A 24,936-nucleotide genomic window follows, 5' to 3' on the forward strand; every position below is an offset into this window, starting at 1 on the left:
TCAGGGAAGAAAAGGGGAAGCCAATTATTCTTTGTCATCAGGGGAAAGGAAAGAGTAAAGAAAGGAAACTGGAAAATATGGGTAGGGATTTATTGGGGCCCATTTTGAGGACAGAGCTCCCAACATCATTTGATCCAACATTCAGTTGTGTATCATTCAATCCCAATATTCATGGAGTGCGCCAGAGCCATGAGCAGTGAATGAAGAACTCTGGTCAATGTAGGTGACACGTTGTGCCCTCCACCCCCATTCAGCCTTTATCCTCCCCTGTTAACTTGATTTCTCAGGAGGTCTGGAGAGGTGGTTGTGGGTAAGAAGTTACACTGGCTGATCTCACAATAAGGGCAAATTAGCAAGTAAAAAAAGAATTCATGCAACACTGAGCAGCCAAAATTGGGACTTAGGCTTCCATTCCAGTTCCCATTCTCAAGAGTTTGAAGGAGAAACTTCTTAACCCCAGGCTAGGGAAGGTGTCTTTGTACCTCGTGAGTAGTGCCAAGTATTTTGGTCAATGCTCAGCACATTCATAACAAGAAAAAAAAAAAAAAAAGACGCTTTTCGCTAATAGGTGCACGCTGGTTGTTTCCACACCACACCCTGATCAGAAATCAGGTGAGCAAGTCATTAATCATATCTTTTCCCATCAAGTGTTGCTGGCCTGCCCAAGTTGTGGGCATGAAGATCATGCAGGGAAGGGCCTGAAAGAGGACAGGGAGGATCCTTAGACAAATGCTCATTTCCTTCCAGTTTAATCCTCCGTGCTAAAAACAAACAAACAAAAAGAACTAGTTATCAGTTTGGTGTCAGCTGCTAATGAGCTCAGTTTACAAAAAGAAGGAGAATAAGTTTGAAGTATATATGTTTTTCAGTAAAAGGCTTTTAGTGGAAAAAGCAGGATGAGTTGCTGGTTGATGGCACAAGCACATTTTTCGTAAACAGCAGAGAATATAGAAATGCTAACTCTGGGGATCTTGACTGTGTCAGTGCTGAGTCATCTGCATTTCCCATATTATTTTATGCCAGCAGGGCTAAGAAGGCCCAGACAGAAATCACGCATACAAACACCTCCACACAGACATCTCGCCCCCACACAGACATCTGCCTCCTTATGTCCATTACAGTACATAGAAAAGTCCCTCCATTCCCTCCTGGGGCTGCTACATGCGCCACTTTGTGAGCAGGTTCTTCAAGATGTGTCACTGATGCTTGCCAAAGGTGAAGAAAGAACAGGGGCAAAAAGGGGAAGAGTCTGCCGTGAGAATCAGAGAAGACCTGGGGGGGTTGCGGGGAGAAGGCAAGGGGTTGAGATTCCTTTTAAGAAACACAGAAATCAAAGAAGAAACTTCTGCTTTGGGTTGTGGCTAGAGGGCTTCTCTAAGACTCAAATTGCTTTCTTGACAAAATTTGCATTTAAATGCTCCCAGGAGATTTTGAAATAATGCATTCTTCTAATGAATGGAAAGCGGGGAAGTCCACATGTTTGGCTGATGTTCCTGTTTTATACAGAGAAAATTTTACAAGGCTAGAGGAACAAAGCCGGCTGACAGGGGGGATGGGAAGAAGGAAGTCTACGAAGGGGAGGTTTTTCGCTTCTTTCAAGCAACAGTCTAAATTTATAGCCAGACCACACAGTCGCAAAAGCTCTGAGCCTTTCTCCTTTTGGTCTTTGATTTTCTTTTGCTCCTGATGGGTGAGACTGCTGCTGCATTTCTAAGAAGGCTGCAATGGGGGAAGCAGAAGGATGTACTCAGAAGGGCATCTAGTGGAGGAGAAGAGTAATGCAAGGAAATTAAAGCCCTTTATCCTTGGTGTTCTCCCAATTAAAGCCTCATCAAATGCCCCTATCCTTAAAGCCCTGCCACTTTCTATTGCTTTCAGCACCTCAAATGTGTTATGTCGCCTCAGGGCCATCCAACCGGCTTTCCTCCCAGATTATAATCCTTCATCACTCTACTTTGGCCTGGCTCACTCCTACCCATGCTTCTGCTGAAATTCCCCAGGGGGAAGCCTTCCTTGACCCCCCCTCCTCCAATTAATAGGTCCTCCTCTACCCTTTGGTAATACTCATCACACTTGAAGTTATGGTACAGTGTCTTTCATCCTTACTAAATCGTAAGCTCCCTGAGGGCTGGGACTGTTTGTCGTCTAATTCACCACAGGATCCTTACCACCTAGCAAATGATCTGGCACTGGCACATATAGGGCACTCATTAACTATTTCTTTTTCTTTTTTTGAGACAGCGTCTTGCTCTGTCACCCAGGCTGGAGTGCAGTAGCGCGATCTCGGCTCACTGCAACCTCCACCTCGCGGGTTCACACCATTCTCCTGCCTCAGCCTCCCAAGTAGCTGGGACTACAGGTGCCCGCCAACACGCCCGGCTAATTTTTGGTATTTTTTGTAGAGACGGGGTTTCACTGTGTTAGCCAGGATGGTCTCGATCTCCTGACCTCGTGAACTGCCCACCTCAGCCTCCCAAAGTGCTGGGATTACAGGCATGATCCACCGCACCCAGACAACTATTTCTTTAATGCTGTGCATGGTGGCTCACACCTGTAATCCCAACACTTTGGGAGGCCGAGGCCGGAGGACTGCTTGAGCCCAGGAGTTTAGGACCAGCCTGGGCAACATGGCAAAGTTTGATCTCTAAAACATACATACACACACACACATTTGTTTATTTATTTATTTTTGAGATGGAGTCTCGCTCTGTCACCCAGGCTGGAGTGCAATGGCACAATCTCGGTTCACTGCAACTTCCACCTCCCGGGTTCAAGCAATTCTCCTGCCTCAGTCTCTCCAGTAGCTGGGATTACAGGTGCCCACCACCACGCCTGGCTAATTTTTGTATTTTTAGTGGAGATGGGGTTTCACCTTGTTGGCCAGGCTAGTCTCGAACTTATAACCTCAGGTAATCCGCCCACCTCAGCCTCCCAAAGTGCTGGGATTACAGGTGTGAGCTACCACACCCGGTCAACTATTTCTTTAATGCTATGCATGGTGGCTCACACCTGTAATCCCAACACTTTGGGAGGCCAAGGCAAGAGGATCACTTGAGCTCAGGAGTTCAAGACCAGCCTGGGTAACATGGCAAAATTCAGTCTCTAAAAATATACATATACATACACACACACACACACACACACACACGCGCGCGTGCGCACACGTATTTGTATATTTAATTTTTTTTTTTTTCTTTTGAGACGGAGTCTCACTCTGTCACCCAGGCTGGAGTGCAATGGTACGATCTCGGCTCACTGTAACCTCCACCTCCCGAGTTCAAGCGATTCTCCTGCCTCAGTCTCTCGAGTAGCGGGGATTATAGGCACCCGCCACCACGCCTGGGTAATTTTTGTATTTTTAGTAGAGATGGGGTTTCACCTTGTTGGCCAGGCTAGTCTCGAACTCCTGACCTCAGGTAATCTGCCCGCCTCAGCCTCCCAAAGTTCTGGGATTACAGGCATGAGCCACCGCACCCGGCCTAAATTTTTGATTAAATGTATGAATGAGTGAACCAGATGATCCTAAAATACTTGGCTGTCTGTGACTACTGACTAGCTGGAAGGCTAGAGTATTTAAGGAGAGAGTATGTTTGTCTCACAGCATCTCTTATTCTAAGCCTGGAATTCCAAGTCTTCCATATTTAGACATCTATCTTCCTTTTCAGGCTGATCTGCTATGACACCCTTGTGTATACCTCATTTCCCTATAATCAAACTCTGAGGCTTTGCCTAGAATGTCCCATCCCCCAACTCCACCTACTGAAATTTACCTTGAAAGTTCACCCCAAATGACATGAATTTTTTTTTCTATTTATTTATTTAGAGGCAGCGTCTTACTCTATCACCCAGGCTGGAGTGCGGTGGCACAATCTCGGCTCACTGACACCTCTGCCTCTTAGGCTCAAGCAATCCTCCTGCCTCAGCGCCCCCACCAACTAACCCACCAGCAACTAGGACTACAGGCAGGTGCCAACACCCCAGCTAATTTTTGTACTGTTTGTGGAGACAGGATTTCACCATGCTATCCAGGCTGGTCTCGAACTCTTGGGCTCAAGTAGTCAGCCTGCCTCAACCTCCCAAAGTGCTGGGATTACAGGTGTGAGCCTCTGTACCCGGCTTTTAAAAAAAAATTTTTATAGAGACAGGGTCTCACTGTGTTGGTCTTGAACTCCAGGTACATGTACTGTGGATGTTTGTATCACTGCCTCCTTAACCTCCTACTTCATAGGTTCTTGACAGCAAAGACATCTACTTCATCTTTCTTCATCACTGGGCCTAACACAATACTTTGCACGTAGTACATGTTCAATAAATATTTGCTGAAGGAATGGATGCCTCACTGAACTCATATGGGGGTCGGGGGAGGGAGCCAGATCTGATTCAAGACAGTTGAGAATCCAGCTCAATGTCCACTCACTGGTCAAGGGCTGAGGGCACTTCATGTGTAGGGAGAAAAGAGGGAAGTACAAAATTATTTCTCTTTCTGCTAGTGCTCCTTCCTCAACCTCTAGAAAGTTTATTCCCAGCTCTTCTTTGCCTTTGGTTCATGCTGTATTATTTTATGTGTTAACTGATGCTTTATAAAGAAATTCTTAGGCCAGGCGTGGTGGCTCATGCCTGTAATCCCAGCACTTTGGGAGGCCAGGGCGGGCAGATCACCTGAGGTCAGGAGTTCGACGCCAGCCTGACCAATATGGTGAAACCCCATCTCTACTAAAAATACAAAAAATTAGCTGGGCGTGGTGGCGGGCACCTGTAATCCCAGCTACTTGGGAGGCTGAGGCAGGAGAACCACTTGAACCCGGGAGGCAGAGGTTGCAGTGAGCCGAGATCATGCCATTGCACTCCAGCCTGGGCAACAAGAGCAAAACTCCATCTAAAAAAAAAAAAGAAAGAAAGAAAGAAAGAAGAAAAGAAAAGAAAAGAAGTTCTTTGCTAGTAGTGATTGAGTGATTGTGTGTGTGCACACACATGCACATATTCTTTCCATTCCTCCTTGCAAGGGTAGCTGTCTGCTGTGCCTTTTATATTCCCCAATAGTAGCTGATGCCAGGCACCGAAGGGGCAGCCCCAAACATTATCCTTTGACCAGCTCTTGGAAGAAAATTACCTAGTTCTAGTCTCAGAAGTGAAGCTTGAGCACCAGCCAAAGCTCCCTTTCTGCCCAGCTCCTTGAAATCCTTTCTAAGCTTTGCCTCAAGTTCCCAAATCCGCTCTGGGGTAAGAAGCCTTTGCCTGCTCTCATGCTGCCCTCTTCTGTTCAGAAAGTGCAACATCTCAATTTAAGAGGCCTGGAGGGTGCCAGCCACCCAGGAAGACAAGATCCCTGCCACCAGCAGCTCATCACTATAGCAACCCTCAAAATGGTTACTCAGCCATCTGGGTTACCATAGCAACCGGCCAAGTCGCTCCACCTCAGCCTCTCCCTAGGCCTCTCCCATGGCTTGTCAGAGTCAATTCCAAAGAATCTCCCATGCTTCCTGGGGGAAATGAGCAGAGGCTGGACCCCTGACAGGCAGCTATCCCAAAGGGGCGTGGAAGGCCTCACCGCACCGGCTTCCCGAGGCACAGTGGTGATAATGGGTGTTAAGGCATTCTGTGAACCTTGAAGTGCTACACAGATGTTAGCTGTTATTAAACTACTGTTCCTTGTAATGGGAGAGGCAGTGGGTTGCCCTAGGCAGAGCTAGCACCATTCCAAGCATGGCCCCTTACTGGCTGGGAGACTTTGAGCAAGTTACCGAACTCTCTGGGTTTCTGCTTCCTCTGCTATAGCACATCTGCCTCCTAAAGTTGTTTTGAGGAGCAGGTCAAATACAGCACATAAGATGCTGAGCACCAAGGCTGTCATTCGGAACCTAACAATAGCAGTTATAAAAGATATTGGCCCCTCTGCTGTCTCCCAGCTTCTTTGTCAGTAAAACTGTTTTTATCTTCACTCTTGAAGGAATCGGGCTAATGTGAGCCCTGCTGAACCACACCCAATCTCCCTTCCTGCTCTGAGGCAGGACAGGGTCTTAACCTGTGGGGGTCCTCTGAGGGAGTCTATACTCTTTGGGGAATTGGGAGGTTCCCCAAACTGTGAGGTGTGGCTTTTGTTTTATCTATGAAACTTCCCTTCACTTGAAACCACAGCTCTCCATTCAACACCACCTCAGGGTAGAAACCTCTAAAGAGGCACTAACAGGCAGCCTGGAAAGAGCACAAATCACTGAGGCCGGGAGAGGCCCTCAAGAGTGGTGGCCACTGCTCTCAGTTGAGATCAGAGTCACGCGAAGCAGTTCACCAGCATCAGGGCAGTCCTGGGGCACAGGCCCCTATGACAAAAACGAAACTCATTCCCTTGATGATTTTTTTTTTTTTTTTTTGAGACAGAGTTTCGCTTTGTCACCCAGGCTGGAGTGCAGTGGCATGAACATGGCTCACTGCTGCCTCAACCTCCTGGGCTCAAGTGATCCTCTAGCCTCAGTCCCCCAGATAGCTTGTACTACAGGTGCACACCACCGCTCTCAGCTAATTTTTGTATTTTTGTATTTTTTGTAGAGATGGGGTTTCGCCATGTAATCCAGGCTGATGTTGAATCCCTGAGCTCAAGTGATCCACCCACCTTGGCCTCCTAAAGTTCTGAGGTTAGAGGCATGAGCCACTGTGCCATCCTCCTGTGATGATGTTAAGGACCTCAGTCCTATTGCAACTCAACTTCAGTCTGTCAAGATTGAATCCTTGAAACTCATTTTTGGGATATTTTGTTTAATTATACTGGCAGAACAGAACCAGATAGACTCTAGCCTACTTCTGTGTGTTATGGGAGTAAAGCCTGAACCTCAAGCTGGAAGGACCAGAGGATCAGCCAAGCAACGCTAGGAGGGACACACTGCCCCTGGAGCCTGAACATCTGGGTGTTAGAATCCCTCATGAAGGCCGGGTGCAGTGGCTCATGCCTGTAATCCCAGCACTTTGGGAGGCCGAGGCGGGTGGATCACAAGGTCAGGAGATTGAGACCATCCTGGCTAACTCGGTGAAACCCCGTCTCTACTAAAAATACAAAAAATTAGCCGGGCGTGGTGGCGTTTGCCTGTGGTCCCAGCTACTCGGGAGGCTGAGGCAGGAGAATGACATGAACCCAGGAGGCAGAGCTTGCAGTGAGCCGAGATTGCACCACTGCACTCCAGTCTGGGCAACAGAGCGAGACTCCGTCTCAAAAAAAAAAAAAAAAAAAAAGAATCCCTCATGAAGAGGCTGGGCACGGTGGTTCATTCCTGTAATCCTAGCACTGTGGGAGGCTGAGACAGGCAGATCATCTGAGGTCAGGAGTTCAAGACCAGCCTGGCCAACATGGTGAAACCCCGTATCTACTACAAATACAAAAATTAGTTGGGAGTGGTGGCGGGTACCTGTAATCCCAGCTACTCGGGAGGCTGAGGCAGGAGAATTACTTGAACTTGGGAGGCAGAGGTTGCAGTGAGCCAAGATCACACCACTGCACTTCAACCTAAGTGACAGAGCAAGAGTCCATCTCGAAAAAAAAAAAAGAATCCCTCATGAAGACTCCGGGCAGTAGGTCAGGTGGCAGTGGTTCCAGTCCTCAGACATGGATTCTGAAGCAGATAAACTGGTATATTTACTACTAGAGGAAAGGTAGTATAATATAACGGTTAAAAAGTGAGGGAAGTGAAGGAGTTTGAAGTTGCAGTGAGCTATAATTGTGCCACTGCACTGCAGCCTGGGCAACAGAGCAAGACTCTGTCTCAAAAACAAAAACTGAGGAAGGTAAATGTGATTACTGGAACTTTCTGATTTTTTTTTTTTTTTTTTTTTTTTTGAGACAGAGTCTTGCTCTGTCACCCAGGCTGGAGTGCAGTGGCACAATCTCGACTCAATGCAACCTCTGCCTCCCAGTTCAAGTGATTCTCCTGCCCCAGCCTCCCGAGTAGCTGGGATTACAGGCATGAGTCACCACACCCAGCTACTGGAAACTTCTTATACGTAACTGGGGAGGGAGAAGTGGGGTTGCAATATATGGATTTTTTGTCCACAGTTCCTGGCTCATAACTTCTATAGCCTTTGTCATAGTTTTCTGCTATAATGTTGAGGCACTGTAGACCTCACAAGCAAAGCAAGTCTTAGAAAACAATCTTTCTGACCTTCTGCCCTCCTTTCATCTGTTTCTTTTTCCTCCCAAAGCAGGACTCAATTTTCCCTGCAATTTTTTTTTTTCTTTTTTAGACAGGGTCTCACTGTGTCACTCAGGCTGGATGATGGTCACGGGTCACTGCAGCCTCAATTTCCCTGGCTCAAACGATCCTCCCACCTCAGCCTCCTGAGTGGCTGGGACCACAGGTATGTGCCACTACACCTGGCTTATTTTTTGATTCTCTGTAGAGACAAGGTCTTACTATGTTGCTTATGCTGGAGTGTAGTGGTACAATCATAGCTCACTGCAGCAGTGACCGCCTGGGCTCAAGGGATCCTCCCATCTCAGCCTCCCGATTAGCTGGGACTATAGGCATGCACCACCACACCTGATTAATTTGTGTGTGTGTGTGGAGATGGTGGTCTCACTATGTTGCCCAGGCTGGTCTTGAACTTTTGGCATCAAGTGATCCTCCTTCCTCGGCCTCCCAAAGTGCTGGGATTATATGTGTGAGCCACAACTCTCAGGCTTCCCCGACAATTTTTTTTTTTTGAGACAGAGTCTCGCTCTGTTGCCAGACTGGAGTGCAGTGGTGTGATCTCAGCTCACTGCAACCTCCTTCTCCTGGGTTCAAGTGATTCTCCTGCCTCAGCCTCCTGAATAGCTGGGACTACAGGTGCACACCACCAAGCCCAGCTAATTTTTTGGTATTTTTGGTAGAGACAAGATTTCACCATGTTGGCCAGGTTGGTCTCGATCTCTCGACCTCGTGATCCACCCACCTCAGCCTCCCAAAGTGCTGGGATTACAGTCATGATCCACGGCGCCCGGCTGCCTTCCCCCACATTTCTGACTGTAATCATGAGGCCCCTATTTCAGGAGTCTTGCCCCATATCCTGGGGGAAGGAATGCTGCACAGAAAATCCAAGAAGAATCTGAACAGCCAGGCTTTGCTGGGTTTCCACACTGTTAGTGTTAGACCATACCCTTTTTGCCCAATCACATTTCTACATGGTTGTCAACCATGCCTACCCAAGGAAGTCTCCATGAAAGGCCTAAGATTCAGGGAGCTTCCAGGATAAGTGAACGTGTGAAGATTCATGAAGGGTGGCATACAAGGGAGGGCATGGAAGCTCCACATTCCTTCTTCCATACCTTGCCCTCGCCCTCTGCATCTCTTCACCTGTATCCTCTGTATGTTTTCTGGTTTCTGTTTTGTTTGTTTTGAGATCCAGTCTCACTCTGTAGCCCAGGCTAGAGTACAGTGCACAATCTCAGCTCACTGCAGCCTCGACCTCCCAGGCTCAAGCAATCCTCCCACCTCAGCATCCTGAGTAGTTGGTACTACAGGTGCATACCACCATGCCTGGCTAATTTCTTTCTTTCCTTCTCTCTCTCTCTTTTTTTTTTTTTTTTTTTTTGAGACAAAATTTCACTCTTCTTACCCAGGCTGAAGTGCAATGGCGCAATCTCAGTTCGCCACAACCTCCACCTCCTGGGTTCAAGCGATTCTCCTGCCTGGCTAACTTCGTTTTATTTTCTGTATAGACAGGGTCTCACTGTATTACCCAGGCTGGTCTCGAACTCCTGGCTTCAAGCGATCCTCCCACCTTGGCCTCTCAAAATGCTGGGATTACAGGTATGAGTCACTGCACCCAGCCAGCACCCCATTTATAGCCAGTCAGTCAGAAGCACAGGTAAAAACAATTTGGGTCTTGTGATTGGCATTAGAAGTGGAGTGGGGTGGGCTAGGCACAGTGGCTCATCACCTTGGCCTCTCAAAATGCTGGGATTACAGATACGAGTCACTGAACCCAGCCAGCACCCCATTTATAGCCAGTCAGTCAGAAGCACAGGTAAAAACAATTTGGGTCTTGTGATTGGCATTAGAAGTGGAGTGGGGTGGGCTAGGCACAGTGGCTCATGCCTGTAATCCCAGCACTTTGGGAGGCCGAGGCAGGTGGATCACCTGAGGTCAGGAGTTTGAGACCAGCCTGGCCAACATGGTGAAATCCCGCCTCCACTACAAATACAAAAATTAGCTGGGCGTGGTGGCACACACCTGTAATCCCAGCTACTCAGGAGGCTGAGACAGGAGAACCAGGAGGCAGAGGTTGCAGTGAGCCAAGATCACACCACTGCACTCCAGCCTGGGCAAAAGAGTAAGACTCTGTCTCAAAAAAAAAAAAAAAGAAAAGAAAGAATCCCTCAGCCGGGTGCAGTGGCTCACACCTGTAATCCCAGCACTTTGGGCGGCCAAGGTGGGCGGATCACAAGGTCAAGAGATTAAGACCATCCTGGCCAACAAGGTGAAACCCCATCTCTACTAAATATACAAAAATTAGCCAGGCGTGGTGGCGCATGCCTGTAGTCCCAGCTACTCAGGACGCTGAGGCAGAAGAATCACTTGAACCCGGGAGGCAGAGGTTGCAATGAGCTGAGATTGCGCCACTGCACTCCAGCTTGGTGACAGAGCGAGACTCCATCTCAAAAAAAAAAAAAAAAAAATTAGCCAGGCATGGTGGCACGCACATGTAATTCCAGCTACTTGGAAGGCTGAGGCAGGAGAATCGCTTGAACCCAGGAGGCAGAGGTTGCAGTGAGCAGAGATTGCGCCATTGCACTCCAGCCTGGGCAACAAGAGCAAGACACCATCTCCCCCTGCAAAAAAAAAGTAGTGAAGTGGGGGAATGTCTTGGGGACTGAACCCTCAAACTGTGAACTCTGATGCTATTTCCTGGTAGACAGTGTCATAATTAAACTGGGGACACCCTGCTGGTGTCCACTGCAGAACTATTGTTTAACTTGCTGGTGGGGAGAAATCCTCACATATATTGGGGTCACAGAAGTCTTCTGTGTTGATTGTTGAGTAAGAGAATAGAAAAACAGGAACTAGTCGGGCGCGGTGGCTCACACCTCAGCACTTTGGGAGGCCCAGGTGGGCGGATCACGAGGTCAGGAGTGCAAGACCAGCCTGGCCAAGATGGTGAAACCCCGTCTCTACTAAAAAATACAAAATAATTAGCCGGGCATGGTGTCACGTGCCTGTAATCCCAGTTACTCAGGGAGCTGAGGCAAAGAATCGCTTGAACCCGGGAGGCGGAGGTTACAGTGAGCTGAGATGGTGCCATAGCACTCCAGCCTGGGCAACAGAGTGAGACTCCGTCTCAAAAAAAAGAAAAGAAAGAAAAAGAAACAACAGGAACTGTGTTTTTTCCACTGACAGGAGTGTATGAATGAAATAAAATTGGCCATGAATTGATCATTCTTGTTTCTGGGTGATGGGAGTACTATTCTCACTACTTTAGCATATTTGAAATATCCTGAAAAGTGCCAGGGCTTTGGAGTTAGGCAGACCCGAAACTCAGCACTTGAATAACTCCAAAGAGCATATTGTACATGTTGAGGGCCAGGGGGCGCCATGCACATTAAGTAATGCTGAATCCCAGCTCCATTATTTGGTCAATGTATAACCTCAGAAAAGTTCCTTAACATGTCTGTTAAGAATAGCAACTACTTCTCAGGGTTCTATGAGGATTAAATGATGTATGTAAAATGCCTGGCACACATCTAGGACTCTACCAGCTTTAATAATAGCTGGCTTTACCAGCTATTATTTACCGGAGGATTCCAGCTGGCACCAGCTCTCAGGCGCTCCTAAACTGAGTCCAGAGACTCCCCAAACCACCCTCTAGATTCTTTAGTTCCTAATTCTCACCAGCTCTTCTCTCTTCATTTTCCTTCTTCCCTTTCTACTAAAGCCAAAGAAAGGAGAGCAAGAATAGATGCAAACCACCGGGAAGTGCCCTGTCTCTTCAGGTTGTCCTGGCTAATTCGTATTTCTTTTCCCAGCTCCAGAAGAAATGCTATCATTGCTCTAAGCCAGGGAGGGGCAGGAGTAGAAGTTCCTTCCCTTTCAGAACTTCCTCAGAACTCTTTGGACTTGCACCGTAGCTCAGCTCATGCCGCATTCTAACTGTCTTCATAGGCAGGAGCTGGGCTCTGAAGTGCAGTCTGAGCCTAGAACAAAGTAGCCCTAGGGATATTTGTTAAATAAGCAAGTGTGTAATCAGTGAATAAGCAAGGGGATAAATCAGCACATTCATGAATCTATGAACAAATGTATGAGTGAATTAATGATACTAATGAAAAGAGCTAATATGTATCAAGGGCAGCCAGGTACAGTGGCTATAATCCGAGCACTTTGGGAGGCCAAGCCGGGCAGATCATCAAGACCATCCCAGCCAACATGGTGAAACCCATCTCTACTAAAAATACAAAAATTATCTGGGCGTGGTGGCGCGCACCTGTAGTCCCAGCTACTCCAGAGGCTAAGGCAGGAGAATCGCTTGAACTTGGGAGGTGGAGGCTTCAGTGAGCCAAGATCGCGCCACTGCACTCCAGTCTGGTGACAGAGCGAGACTCTGTCTCAAAAAAAAGTATTAAGGGCTGACTATATAGCAGGAACTAGGCCAAGCATCCTACTCCCAGCTACCTCATTTAATCTACTGTGCAAGTCTCTGAGGTAGTGGTCTTGTTCCCCCATTTTAACAGTATCAGAAACTGAGGCTCAATTAGGTTACTAACATCCCAGGGTCACCCAATTAGTAAGTGAGCAATGGAAACTAGGACTCCAGCTGACTCCCAAAGCCAGTCCTTTGCATGAATGAATGGAAGAGTAAGCACATGAGGAAAGGTGTGAATAAGCCAGGGAGGGCATCCCTGGAGACACCCACTGAGGCCCGAGGCAGAATCCTCCCCTGACCACAAGGCAAAAGCCTGGTATCTTCTGGGGTAGGGGTGGGGCACAGCTTAGGACAGAAGCTTCAGCCCATAATCATCACCCTTCAAGTTATAGGGACTTCAGACCTTCCCTGTAGCAGCATCCCAGATCCAGGCAGAGAATCCAGCAAGGAGCACCCATCCTGCTCCTACAGGAAAGCCAAGACAGAAGAAGAGGCTGGCAGGCTTCTAACTGACAGGTGGCAACAGGCAGTGGCAGGGCCAAATCATGGCAGGCCCTAGCCACAGCAACCAGAAAGAGGAGGCCAGCCAGCATCCATATAACATTTTAGTGATGATGGATCTGTTCACAGACCTTTCCTCAAGGACAGTACTGCTGAAGTAAAGAACAAGTGCAGTCCTAGATCTTGCTGCAGTGTCAGCTACTCTGGTGGCATCTAACCCCTGAGCCCATGAGACTGAGAAATGATGGACTTCCACGGTCCCCAAAGTAACCAGTCCTTCCTCTGCATTCCTACCTTCAGCGTAGGCTTCTCCCATAACAAACAGAAAGGCATGAGCCAAACTGCCATTCCATACCTTTCTCTATGTCACCTAGGAAGTCACTAGAAAAGCATGATGGCGTTAAGACGACATTACACCTTGCAATCCAGAAACCACCTTCCCACACCATCTGGGGTCCCACAGGGGCCCTGCACCTCAGAGAAAGGACAGATTGGCTGTCTTTTCTGCTGCCTGCACAGAATTCTGCCCACGTGGTCATGTTCCAGCCCACAGCTAATGTGACCCAGATTTACTTTCAAAGAGCTGGAGCTGAGCTGGTGGTGTGTAGCTACAATTCATTCTGCCCCACTTTCAGGGCACTCTCCTCTGCTCATCTCTCCTGCTACTGAAACCAAGCTCCAGGACAGGGCCACAGAGACTCTGAGGACACCGCCAGGAAGAAGAGAAGCTGGGAAGGAGGAGGAGCCTTCCTGGATACAAAACTCGAAGAGCCTCAGGGCAAGGAAGGTTGCCAGCTCAGGAGTAAGGATTCCCAATTAGATTGTCTTTAGGGTTCCATTTCCCATCCCTGCATTCCCTTCTTCCCACTCACAGCTTGGCCAAAATAAGCCACTTCCATCTGCTCCCTGACAAAGGCCTAAAGAACAAAGGAAGGGGACAGAAATAAGAGGCTTGGGCCCCTTCTTTGCTGGCCTGGGAAACTGCTGGCCTCCTGAGTCTCCACTGCCTCATCTGGCTGCCAGGGAGGTTACAAGGAATGACACTGCTAAGTGCAGTAACAGGCCATGTGAACCTGTGTTTTTCCAGCACATTCTGATTCTCATTCATCTCCCTTTTACACCCTTCATCACCATCTCCCTTTTACAGATATGGAAACTGAGGATTCAAGAAGCAAGGTCATTTGCCTAAGTCTTGTGACTCCAGATTCAGTTGTCTCCACAGTGCCTGGCACGTGGCAGGAGCTTACTCCATTTTTTTATTGAATGAATGAATGAGCAGAGACGTGCCTGTGAGATGTCTTCTCAGAGCTCCCAACCTGGAGGAGAGACACATGGGCCCAGAGGAGTAAGCTCCAGCTTTTGACCAAGTAGTGCTCTCATGACTCTCTGTCCCGGGGCAAACAGGGTAAGATGGGACTCCTGACTACAGAGAGCTCCAGAGCTGGTGAGGGAAATGAACCTGGGAACAATGAACGTGAATATAAAGCCAACTGAAACAAGGGCTGTGCAGAGAAACAATTGCCATCTGACTAGAAGGCCACAATGGAGCAGATGTTGGGAACGATCATTTCAGCAGCATTTGCTGATACTCCCAGGAATGAATCCCATAGATGATTTCTACTGGCACATAGCTTAATCCCTTTTTTAGTTGAATGAATGAATAAATGAACAACCAGAGAGGGGTCCAGTCCTTAGCTCTGAGTCACTGCGCTCCCCTTTTTCACAACATATACGGGGATATAATTATTTTTTCCCTTCTAACTACTCAAAAAAAAAAAAAAAAAAATAGGGACAGCGTCTCCTAGGCTGGTCTTGAACTCCTTAGCTCTAGCAATTCTCCTGCCTCGGCCTCCCAAAATGCTGGGATTACAGGTGTGAGCCACTACACCCGGCCTTTTTCCCTTCTATCCTCTCCACTAGACTGAGTTCCATGCAGAAGGGACCACATCTTCAGTCATCTTTGAATATCAATGCCAAGGACAGGGAGGGTCCTGATTATGTGATGTTAGACGAATGAATACCTCACTGATGAGTAGTTGGTGGAATCTTCCTGCACCCTACCGTGCCCTAGCCCAAACATGAGCCCTTCTTCAAGATATGTTACTGCCATCTGCAGGAAACTTGTAATAATAAATGTACACATCTGCAATGACAACAAATGTGATGTGAATCACACCCCCAAGGTTGTGCAGTGTACAGCCATGTGACACCCTGTCTTGTACCCTGTTCTCAACATACTCCTCACAGGTCCCAAGGGATACATCATTTCTTCCTCTCTTTGTTTCTACCCTTTGGGGTTGTACTCCTTGCTAGACTAAGCTCCCTAGCGCCCCACTTCCTTGTTGCTCCCCACCATTAAGTAAGAATATTTCTACTGCTCTTCACTAGACAGAAAGCCAGAGGGGAAGAGGCAAATTTTCCAAGATCTTTGTCTCTCCCCTTTCCTGTTTCTATAGACCAGGATCCTGAGGCCTTTCCCGGAAGTGACCAAGTCTCTCAGATGAGTGTGGAGATTTAGACTGTCAACTACAGAAGATTCAGACTGGCCTGGTTGCCAGGTACTGCCCAAGGAAATAGAAATAACAATGTACAGGGACGTGTGCAGTGGCTCACGCCTGTAATCCCAGCACTTTGGGAGGCCGAGGCAAGCGGATCACCTGAGGTCGGGAGTTCAAGACCAGCCTGACCAACGTGGTGAAACCCCATCTCTACTAAAAATACGAAAATTAGCTGGGCATGGTGGTGCACGCCTGTAATCCCTGCTACTTGGGAGGCTGAGGCAGGAGAATTGCTTGAACCGGAAGATGAAGGTTGCGGTGAGTTGAGATCACGCCACTGCGCTCAGCCTGGGTGGCAGAGTGAGACTCTGTCTCAATAAAAAGAAATAGCAATGTACTTGGAGTTAGAAGATCTGTGTTTACCAGTCCTGTGTAACTACAGGCAAGTCCCTTAAACCTTCTGAGCCTCGGATGCTAACATATGTCCTGCCTAACAGAGTTATTTTGAAATCTCTGTGTAAACCATAAAGCTGATAAACAGAAACAAGACACTTTCATTAGTGACTCTTGTTACATTTGAATGTGGCTGGGCTTAGGGAGTGGAGAATATGGCTGGCAAAGAAGAAGGAGAAACAAATGGAGGGAAAGGATGAGAATAGGAAGATGGGCAGAAGAACAAGGTTCAGCACCCTAAAACCTGTTTGAAATCAGCAGGTTTCTCAGCCCCAACATCCCTCTCTATTCTGACATGTGTGACCACCAGGCTTGCCCCAACGGGCCTCTCAAGCAAGGGCGAGGCCCTAAGACCAGCTCAGGACACGGAGTGGGCCAGGGAAAGGGAAGCTCTCTATTTGGTAAGAGTGATTCAAACACCCCCACTTGGCTTCATAAGCAAGATCCAGGGGGAGGAGAAAATTGCACAGGCCACAGCTGGCTTCCAGTGTAAGACTGATTTCATTTCCTCCCACAATTAAAGTTCTGCTTCAGAGAGCTTCAGAGCATCCGGGGTCTCCCAGACATGCCCCTCCTGCACCTCCTGTGAAGGAGTTCCTGCAGAGCTAAGGCTGCCTTTTTTTCCATTACTCTGGTGGAGCCCCCACAGCATTCTAAAATCACATGAAGATTTCAGCAAGACCCTAAAGTCGCAGTCCCGCCTCGTCTCTGCTGCTTCTCTCCTCTCCTGCTAAAGAAACACGCCCAACTGCAGTGCACAAGTTATTTTTAACCGTGGCAGTCTCCCCATTTTCAGCCTCACTGGCCCAGCCCCCTCCTCAAAAGAGGCATTCAGCAGTGTCAGGATGCAAAGGAGATCAGCATCTCTGCCAGAAACACAGCACAGCGCAGCACCTGCCGTCCCTTTGCTCAGTTGACCCAGCAGGTCCTTAGGAGCCTTGCCTGTGTAAAATTAAGCCTCCTTGAGTCCACTCCACTTCTATTCTAGACTCCAAATCTGAAGCAGCAGGCAAATCATCCCGTGGGCCTCCTCAGAGAAGACTGGAAGTGGAAATCATCACAAAGCAATCTAAGTATGCATGAGTGATGAGTGATAGAGGCAGAGGGTATAAAGAAGGAAGAATGAGACAGCCCACTCTGTCTTCAGGAGAAAGAGGTTTACGAGTCTTCAGGGCCCTGAGTTATGGCCCTTCAAGACTGGGGACAAGTAAAGCCCTTCCTGCACCCTAGGGACAGCTCTAAAATTCTGTTACTGGCTGATGCTGCAGGCCCAAAGGTTTTGAGAAGGACTTCCTCCAAGGACTCCTCGTTGCCCACTAGAAAGAGCTCAAACTCTCCTTCCTGCCTTCTAGACCCCACTGCTGTCTCCTCACTTGGAGCTCACTCCCTCTAAAGTCCTTTCCTGATTACCTGAGCCCACATAAGCCTTTCTCTAACTTTCTGTTACAGCTCAGTGCCTGTTTCTGGATCACAATCTGTCACATCACATAATATCCTCAAAACACTCATTCAGCATTCATTCAGTCGTTCAATAGCGGTCGATCTCTAGCATGCACAAGGCCCTGTGCAGCCCTCAGGGACTCAAAACATAAGACACGTCCCAAATTGCTCACTGTTCTAAGGGAGTGATGGGCACCCTGTGGGTTAACTGCTACATTGAACAAGGGAACATGGAGGAGAGAAAAGTATGACTGCTAGAGCGGAGGAGGAAGCTTTGGATACCACTGGGGGCATTAAGGACAGAGGAGGCGGCACTTAAAAGAGGAGGAGGGTTTACCAGCATCTTGCAGAGAAGAAAATTAAAGCGTGGTGGTTTCATCCTGCAAGATGCATCCCTTTGGGGGGCAAGTTACAGTGTACTGTGGCAGGGAAATTGGGGGTAGAGGTGGTGGCAGGTGAAGCTGAAGAGGTAAGTAATTTTGATTGGTCTTTATGCTGAAGCCTTTATTCTGCAGGAAATTAGGAGCCAAAGGTGGTTTTTAAGCAGCTGAGTAATAGAATTAGGTTTGTATTTTATTTTATTTTATTTTTATTTTTTTTTTTTTTTTTGAGACGGAGTCTCGCTCTGTCGCCCAGGCTGGAGTACAGTGGCGCGATCTCGGCTCACTGCAAGCTCCGCCTCCCGGGTTCACGCCATTCTCCTGCCTCAGCCTCCCGAGTAGCTGGGACTACAGGCGCCCACAACCGCGCCCGGCTAATTTTTTGTATTTTTTTAGTAGAGACGGGGTTTCACCGTGGTCTCGATCTCCTGACCTTGTGATCCGCCCGCCTCGGCCTCCCAAAGTTATTTTATTTTTTATTGTATTTTTAATGAAGTGTTGTACGGGCAAAACTTCATTTCATAAAATAGAATATGTGTTATTGAGGTTTGCATTTTAGAAAAAAAATACTCTATTAGTCATGTGGAGGATAGTGGCAAGACTAAGAGAGGAAGAGCTATTAAATGCTCATTGGAAGGTCCAGGTGAGAGATGACACAGTGGAGGGGGTGGCTGTATTATTTGAGGGACACAAAGAAGGTAGCAGTATAGGCCTTGGTGATGGCTTGAAAGCGGGTGATGTCACTGAATTAGCTGCAGGCACTGCTCTATCTTCCTATCTGTACTGTAGCACCAACACCCTGCTGAGATGCTGAGCACACTTCGGGGAGGCAGCTGTGGATGCCTTCAGTGGAAGCATCTCCTTTATTGAGCCAAAAACTGTGCTAAGGGCTTTCCACACAGTATCTCATCTCACCTTCAAGGCATCCCTGCACAGTGGGCATTCTTAAAGAAAGTGACACTGAGATAGAATAAGGGACTTGCCCAGAGTCACACAGTTGGTCAGTGGCAGGGCCACAATCCAGCACCCTACCCTCTCTGATTCCAAAGCTTACACTCATAACTACTGCACTGCACTGCTGCTTGGCAAACAGCTGGGCACATCCCACCACAGGAGGTAGCCCCAGCCTTCACACTGTGTTAAAGGTCAGCATGTACACCACTTTTGGAAGGCAATACAAGTAAAACTGTGGTCTCCAAGGATTTCATTATAAGGAAATAACAAAAGTCAAATCATTCTTAACCATGTTCTCAGCAGCATCTTCTAATATAGCCAAAAAGTGAAAAAAGAGTAGGATTTAGAAAATCATGAAATAGTAGACAGCTTTTAGAAATGGTAACTATAAAGTCTAAAGTGCAATATGGAAAATCTTTTTAATATAAGAGTAACTAAAAAGAGTCAGCTGCAGAATGGTACCTAAGCCATGAAGGCAACTGCATAGAAAATATAACTGAATGGAGACAAAGACAGGGAAGAAGGTGCAGAAATGAAAACAGGTCTCATATGAGCACAGGGGTGGCAGATTTTCCTCTTTAGAGTTTTTCGTTAATGTTATTTCAACATCTTTCCAAGAATAATAATAACAAATCAGATTATGGCTGCTTTGTCAGAAACCCTGGTGAGGACCCCTCAGCTCCCCACACAGCTGCTGCACCCTGGCCCATTCCTCCCTCACACCCACACCATCCAGCCTGCTGGGGGACCTCTCTTACCAGCGACTCTAACCACAGCACGCTCTGCAGGGTCCAGCACCGAATCCTGGCTTTTCCGCTTTTTCTGCTCATGCAGTGGCAGGTTCCAGGGCAAGGTGTCCCCTGGGGGACAGGGAGACAGGCTCCCTGACCGCTCGCTCCTGTAAGATCGCTCACTCCGACAAGACCGCTCACTCCGACATGACCGCTCACTGAGCGTCTCTTCATCTGAGGAAGACATGGCCCAGGTGGGGGCTGCCGCAGGAGGGCCTGGGAGCCCAGGGAGAAGTGATCTGAAGGAGAAAGGGTTGAATGTGAGCAGACACAGACAATGATCCCATAAGGAACACTGGGACTTGGGAAGCAGAGGTTCTAGTCCTGCCTATCTGTACCTCAGTTTCTTCACCTGGAAAATGGGATGAAGATAATACATCCCAAAACTAATTCACGAGGTTTGGGGGATATTATATGTGATGATGTCTATAAATCTTAAAAACATCATGTAAAAGTTAGCTCCTATTCCTAGGAACTATTATTATTGCTATTTGGCACATTTGGAGGATTAAGCTCACAGATCGCATGACAGAACGCTGTGGGTTTAAATTCTACTCCATTTACTAGCTGTGTGAGCCTGGAGAAGCCATTTAATCTCTCTGAGCCTCAGCACCCTCATCTACAAAATGGGGATGATGATAGTTAGAACCTAGCCCTATCGGGTTGGGTTCTGCATGTAAAGTGCTTAATCCTGCATGTAAAGTGCTTAATAGTGCCTACTGCCCAGTAAGCACTCAATACACAGTACCTATTATTATATTCCTGTTCTACTTACCTCCCAGGAATGCTATAAGGATAAAGTGGGGCAACAGATGGGAAGTATTTTCAAAAAGCTAAAGCATGATCTCAATAGCAGGCATGAAGCAAACCATGGGCTAGAATAGGCAGAAATTCCCTGGTTTCTCCCACTCTGTTTCCAGCAGATATATTAGAAAATGTACTAGACTTGAAGTAAGACAGACCTGGGTATAAATTCTGGTTTGGCCACTTACAATTGCTGTGATCTTGGGCAAGTCACTTCACCTCTCTGAGACTCAGTTTCTTCATCTGCAAAATGGGGGTAATATTCCACCTCAGAGGATATTTAAAGAACATTGTCAAATGCAAATATAGCACTGGTTGATGCCATGCATGGCACCCAGCAGGCATTAGATTAAATGTTCATTTGCTTATTCCAAGGGCTGTTGTGGGAATAAGTGGCACAGCATGAGGATGGGGTGGGGGGATAGGACAGAAAGTCCATTTTTTCTGGTCAGTTTAGCTAGTGGAGAGGGTTGAGTGAAAATACAATTGCTCTAAGGCCAGCTGGGCTCCACCAGCCAGACTGGGCAGCCTTCCCTCAGCCAGGTCAAGCTCGCTTCCCAGAACCATCTGCTACACACAGCCCACCATGCCAAGGGCTCCATCAGAGCGCGAATGGTATGTGCCTTCAGCTACCAGCCTTCCTACAGGTCCCAAAGCCAACCCGGGTACCCAACTCTGACTTTGGCTGTAGGGTCCAGGGAGGGCAGGAGCTGTTGATTTTCCCTTATAGGGAATACCTGCACACAGAGCTATGTAGAGACAGCAAGGTAGCCTACATGGCTAGACACAATGGGTCTGTGACCACAGCTCCTCCGGGATTCTCGATTCTCAGCCTAGAGGTAGCAAGGGGCAGAGACAGCCTCCTGGGTCATTGGCAGATCCCCACCATAAGCACAGAATTCAAAGAGATAACAAAAGAAACATAAAAACGGTGTAGGAGGCCTGTAGGCAGCCTCGGGCAGCAGAGCCTCCCTGCCAGGGCACCCCTTGTGCCAGCAGCATGTGGGCCCTCTTCCCAAGGAACATCTAGAAGGGATCTAGCCACAGGAAGCAGAAAGGAAAGGACCCAGGGTCCTGGCACAGCTTTGCCCTTTATCCTAGCACTTACCCCTCCTCCCATTACCTTCTGGTGCCAGGGCAGGTGCTGAAGTGACAGCCTCAACCTCTGGGAAACTCAGGCCAAGCTTCCATCCCTACCCTTAGCCCGGGGGCAGAAAAAATGCCCCTCCTCTCAGACCACCTGCTTCATCCCAGAACCGCCCATTCCTCTCCAAGACACCCATTTCACTACAAAGGCCGGCTCTCCCAAGGCCTCCTCCCGGAGAAAGCGTCCCTTTTAGGCTCTACCCCGTCAATCTCCGGCCGCTCACAAACACTTGTTTGACCTCCGGGCTCCCGCCCGACCCTCGGTCACCTGGGTCATTCCATCAATCCCCGAGATTCACAGAAGCGCCCGCCCATGCCCCAGCCCACCCGCTAGGCCGCAGGCCGGTCGGCGACAGGCACCTCACCAGGTGCTCTCACTCGCTGCGACCCTCCCCACCTGGCCCCCACCCGATTCCCCACGGTGGAGGAGGGGCGCGCCCGCGAGCCTGGAGCGACGCGGGTGGGTCCGCGTGCCCGCCAAGCGTGGCTGACAAAGAGCGGGGACGCGCGACCGAGGACCAACAGGGCGCTGGGGCCAGCGGCCGAGCCCTGGGGCCGGGAAGCGACCTTCCCCGCCCAGCCCTGCCGGCTCCCGAAGGTCCGGCGCCGGGCCCCGGCAGGGCTCCGTGTCCCATTTTACCTGGGAACACGCCTCCCTTCCACCCTGGCAGCGCCTGCACAGGGGAAACCCCAGCTCCGCGTCTTCACCGCTCCCCGGCTCCGGCCGCGGGGGCTGCAGGTGCGAGGCCCGCACGGCCGCTGTGCCCGCGCCTGTCAAGCCGCCTGTCCACGGCCGCCGGCTGCCGGGGGCTGGGGCGCGGCCGCCTGGGGCGATCAATCACTGCACCCCGCGCACCGGGTAGGGCGCCTGCATCCAACCCTGCGCCCCATGCCTTACCCTGGGAGCCGAAGGAGGAAGAAAACGGACCCGCGGCGGCAGCGAGCTGGAGCTCAGTCGAGGGGAGCGTGGCGGAGCCGAGGGGAGCGGCTCCCACAATGGCCGAGCTCGCGCCGCCGAGCCCCCCGCCCCCCGCGCCCTAGCGGCAGCGGCTGAAGCAGAGCCGGCGCAGCCGCCCAACCCGCTCCCCCACTCCCAGCGCCGACGCCGCCCCCCGCCCCCCGATGCGCGCTCCCCCCGCCCTGCACCCCACCCCTGCGCTTCCGCTCGCCCCGCGCTCCCCTGCCTGTCCGTCGCCCCGCGCCCCCTCCGCACTGACCCCGCGTCCTCTTGCCGCCTCCAGGCGGTCCCTCCCCTCTGCAGCTCCTCCCCGGTGGCCTCCGGTGTCCCCCCCAGGCCAACCACACCCCCAAATTCCCCGCCCTCTGCTCCGCGACCTCTCCGCCCCGGCCCCGCGGCCGCTCGCTGACCCGGGGCCAGCTCAGCCGACCCGCCCCCTTGGAGTTCCTCACCGTCCCCAAGTCGCTCTCTCAGGCTGCCGAGCTGTCCATCTGCCCAGACCCCGATTCTCAAACAACCCTTTTCCATGCCCACCCCGCTTTCGCCGGTTTCCCTTAAACCCACATTCCGTCCCCGCCCTTGGCGCTCCTGCTCCAGCTGCCGGAGAGCGTCCTGCAGATCCTGCGGGAACTATAGGCCCACCTATCCTCTGGGCTTCTGGAACTGAATGGAAGGACCTAAAGAAGGCCTCATCTTCCCCGCAGGGTAAAGAGCAGAAAAGAACCAGGCCCCAACGAGGGAACTCAGTCTCTTTAGACAGCGCTAGCCCCAAGTGGAGCCTTGGAAGAGGCTTTATCCACCGAGGAAGCATTTATTGAGCTCCTTCTGCACGCACGATCTAATGATACACAAAACAAGAGGCAGGAGTCCCTTCTATCCTCTCCTAGGACAGATACGTGAATGTTTCCAGAGAGAGAGGGAATGTGTCTAAAGTCATTCCACTTAGTAACCTGCATAGCAACAGCTACCATATGGGCGTGTCTCCTGGTGACTGTGTCAGGCGCTTTACCTGGACCACGCCAAATCCAGTCCTCACAACCCTGTTCATTCATTCAACAAATATGTGCTGAACATCTATCCGGTGTCAGACCGCATGCAGGATACTGAAGATAGAGTGTGAGCAAGATGCATTTCATCCCTGCCTGTTGACCACGGGCTCACAGTCCAGCAGGAAAGATGGATGCATCCCATGAGGCAGTATTATTTCTAATGTATAGATGTAGAACTGAGATGATTTCCTCAAAGTCATGTAGGGAGAAAGTGGATGGTCCCAGGACTGGAGCCCTGTCTTCAGATTTCACATTCTGTTATTTTTCACCATAATGATTGGGAGAAAAAAAATGTGTTGGAGCAATTTACAAAGGTCCTTGAGCTAAGAAATTTGGCCTAAACTGGCTGGGCGTGGTGGCTCACGCCTGTAATCCCAGCGCTTTGGGAGGCTGAGGCTCACAGATCACCTGAGGTCGGGAGTTCGAGATCAGCCTGAGAAACATGGAGAAACCCTGTCTCTACTACAAATACAAAAAAATTAGCCGGGCATTGTGGCGCATGCCTGTAATCCTAGCTACTCGAGAGGCTGAGGCAGGACAATCACTTGAACCCGGGAGGTGGATGTTGTGGTGAGCCGAGATCGTGCCATTGCACTCCAGCCTGGGCAACAAGAGTGAAAATTCCGTCAAGAAAGCAAGAAAGCAAGAAAGAAATTTGGCCTAAATTTAATGATTATAAGCAGCCAAGAAAGGTGTCAAAGTAACAGTGAAAGTAACCCAGAGGCAGGTGCCAGATGGGTGTGGATGGTTATGCTTGGGAGACTACTCTAGTAGTCCCAGCCAAAGGTAATGAGGCTTGCACTGGAGCAGGGACAATGGAGATGGGAAGGGATGTTTTCCACCCACTGAAACTTGCTAAATTTCTGTGTTTGCAGGCACTCTTTCGTATTAAGGGAAAGCAACCACCATTTACTAAACTCAGCATTTTGCATATATTATCTCATTAAGTCTTCCTAAAAACCCTGTGCAGTAGTTACCTTTATTATTCTCATTTTACAAATAAGGAAACAGAAACTTCAAGAGGTTAAATGACTTGCTGAAGATCACAAAGCAAACTAGTGTTGGAGCTGGGGTTCTCATCCAAGCCTGTCTCCAAATCTCATGCTTTAACCACTGCTCTCTACTATCTGAAACCAAGGCAAAGAATCTAGGTCCTATGACTCAGCCAAGGGTTCTTTTCCTTAGACCACAGGTACCTCGGGGGCTTCCGGAGAAAGATTAGGAGACCACAATTGTAATCTGCCTAAGTGCAGGTCCCTCTGTGGGATATTTTCTCCACAGAAGCCTGCAGAGGCCTCAGCACTGGAGAATTCTGCAGCCTGATTCTAAAGTTCCTATGGGACAATGGAATACTAGTCAGCG

At 49.3% G+C, this 24,936-nt stretch overlaps 1 protein-coding gene across 2 annotated transcripts; it reads right to left on the reverse strand.

Moving 5' to 3' along the window:
* Positions 1 to 70: 70 nt before the first annotated feature.
* LOC135968272 (uncharacterized) lies at positions 71 to 23,124 on the reverse strand. 2 transcript variants are annotated; one of them, XM_065534077.2, is made up of 4 exons: positions 22,978 to 23,124; positions 20,610 to 20,664; positions 19,585 to 19,856; positions 71 to 761 (listed from the first exon to the last, which is right to left on the reverse strand). In XM_065534077.2, the coding sequence occupies exons 1-4, from the start codon at positions 23,051 to 23,053 to the stop codon at positions 625 to 627; spliced, it is 540 nt and encodes a 179-aa protein (XP_065390149.1). In that variant the 5' UTR covers positions 23,054 to 23,124; the 3' UTR covers positions 71 to 624. The 2 variants fall into 2 exon arrangements, with proteins under 2 accessions (XP_065390149.1, XP_065390153.1); XM_065534081.1 differs by lacking the exons at positions 71 to 761; positions 19,585 to 19,856 and having other exon boundaries at positions 22,466 to 23,068.
* Positions 23,125 to 24,936: the final 1,812 nt, after the last annotated feature.

This window comes from Macaca fascicularis, chromosome 1 (genome assembly GCF_037993035.2).
Source record: "Macaca fascicularis isolate 582-1 chromosome 1, T2T-MFA8v1.1".
NCBI lineage: Eukaryota > Metazoa > Chordata > Mammalia > Primates > Cercopithecidae > Macaca > Macaca fascicularis.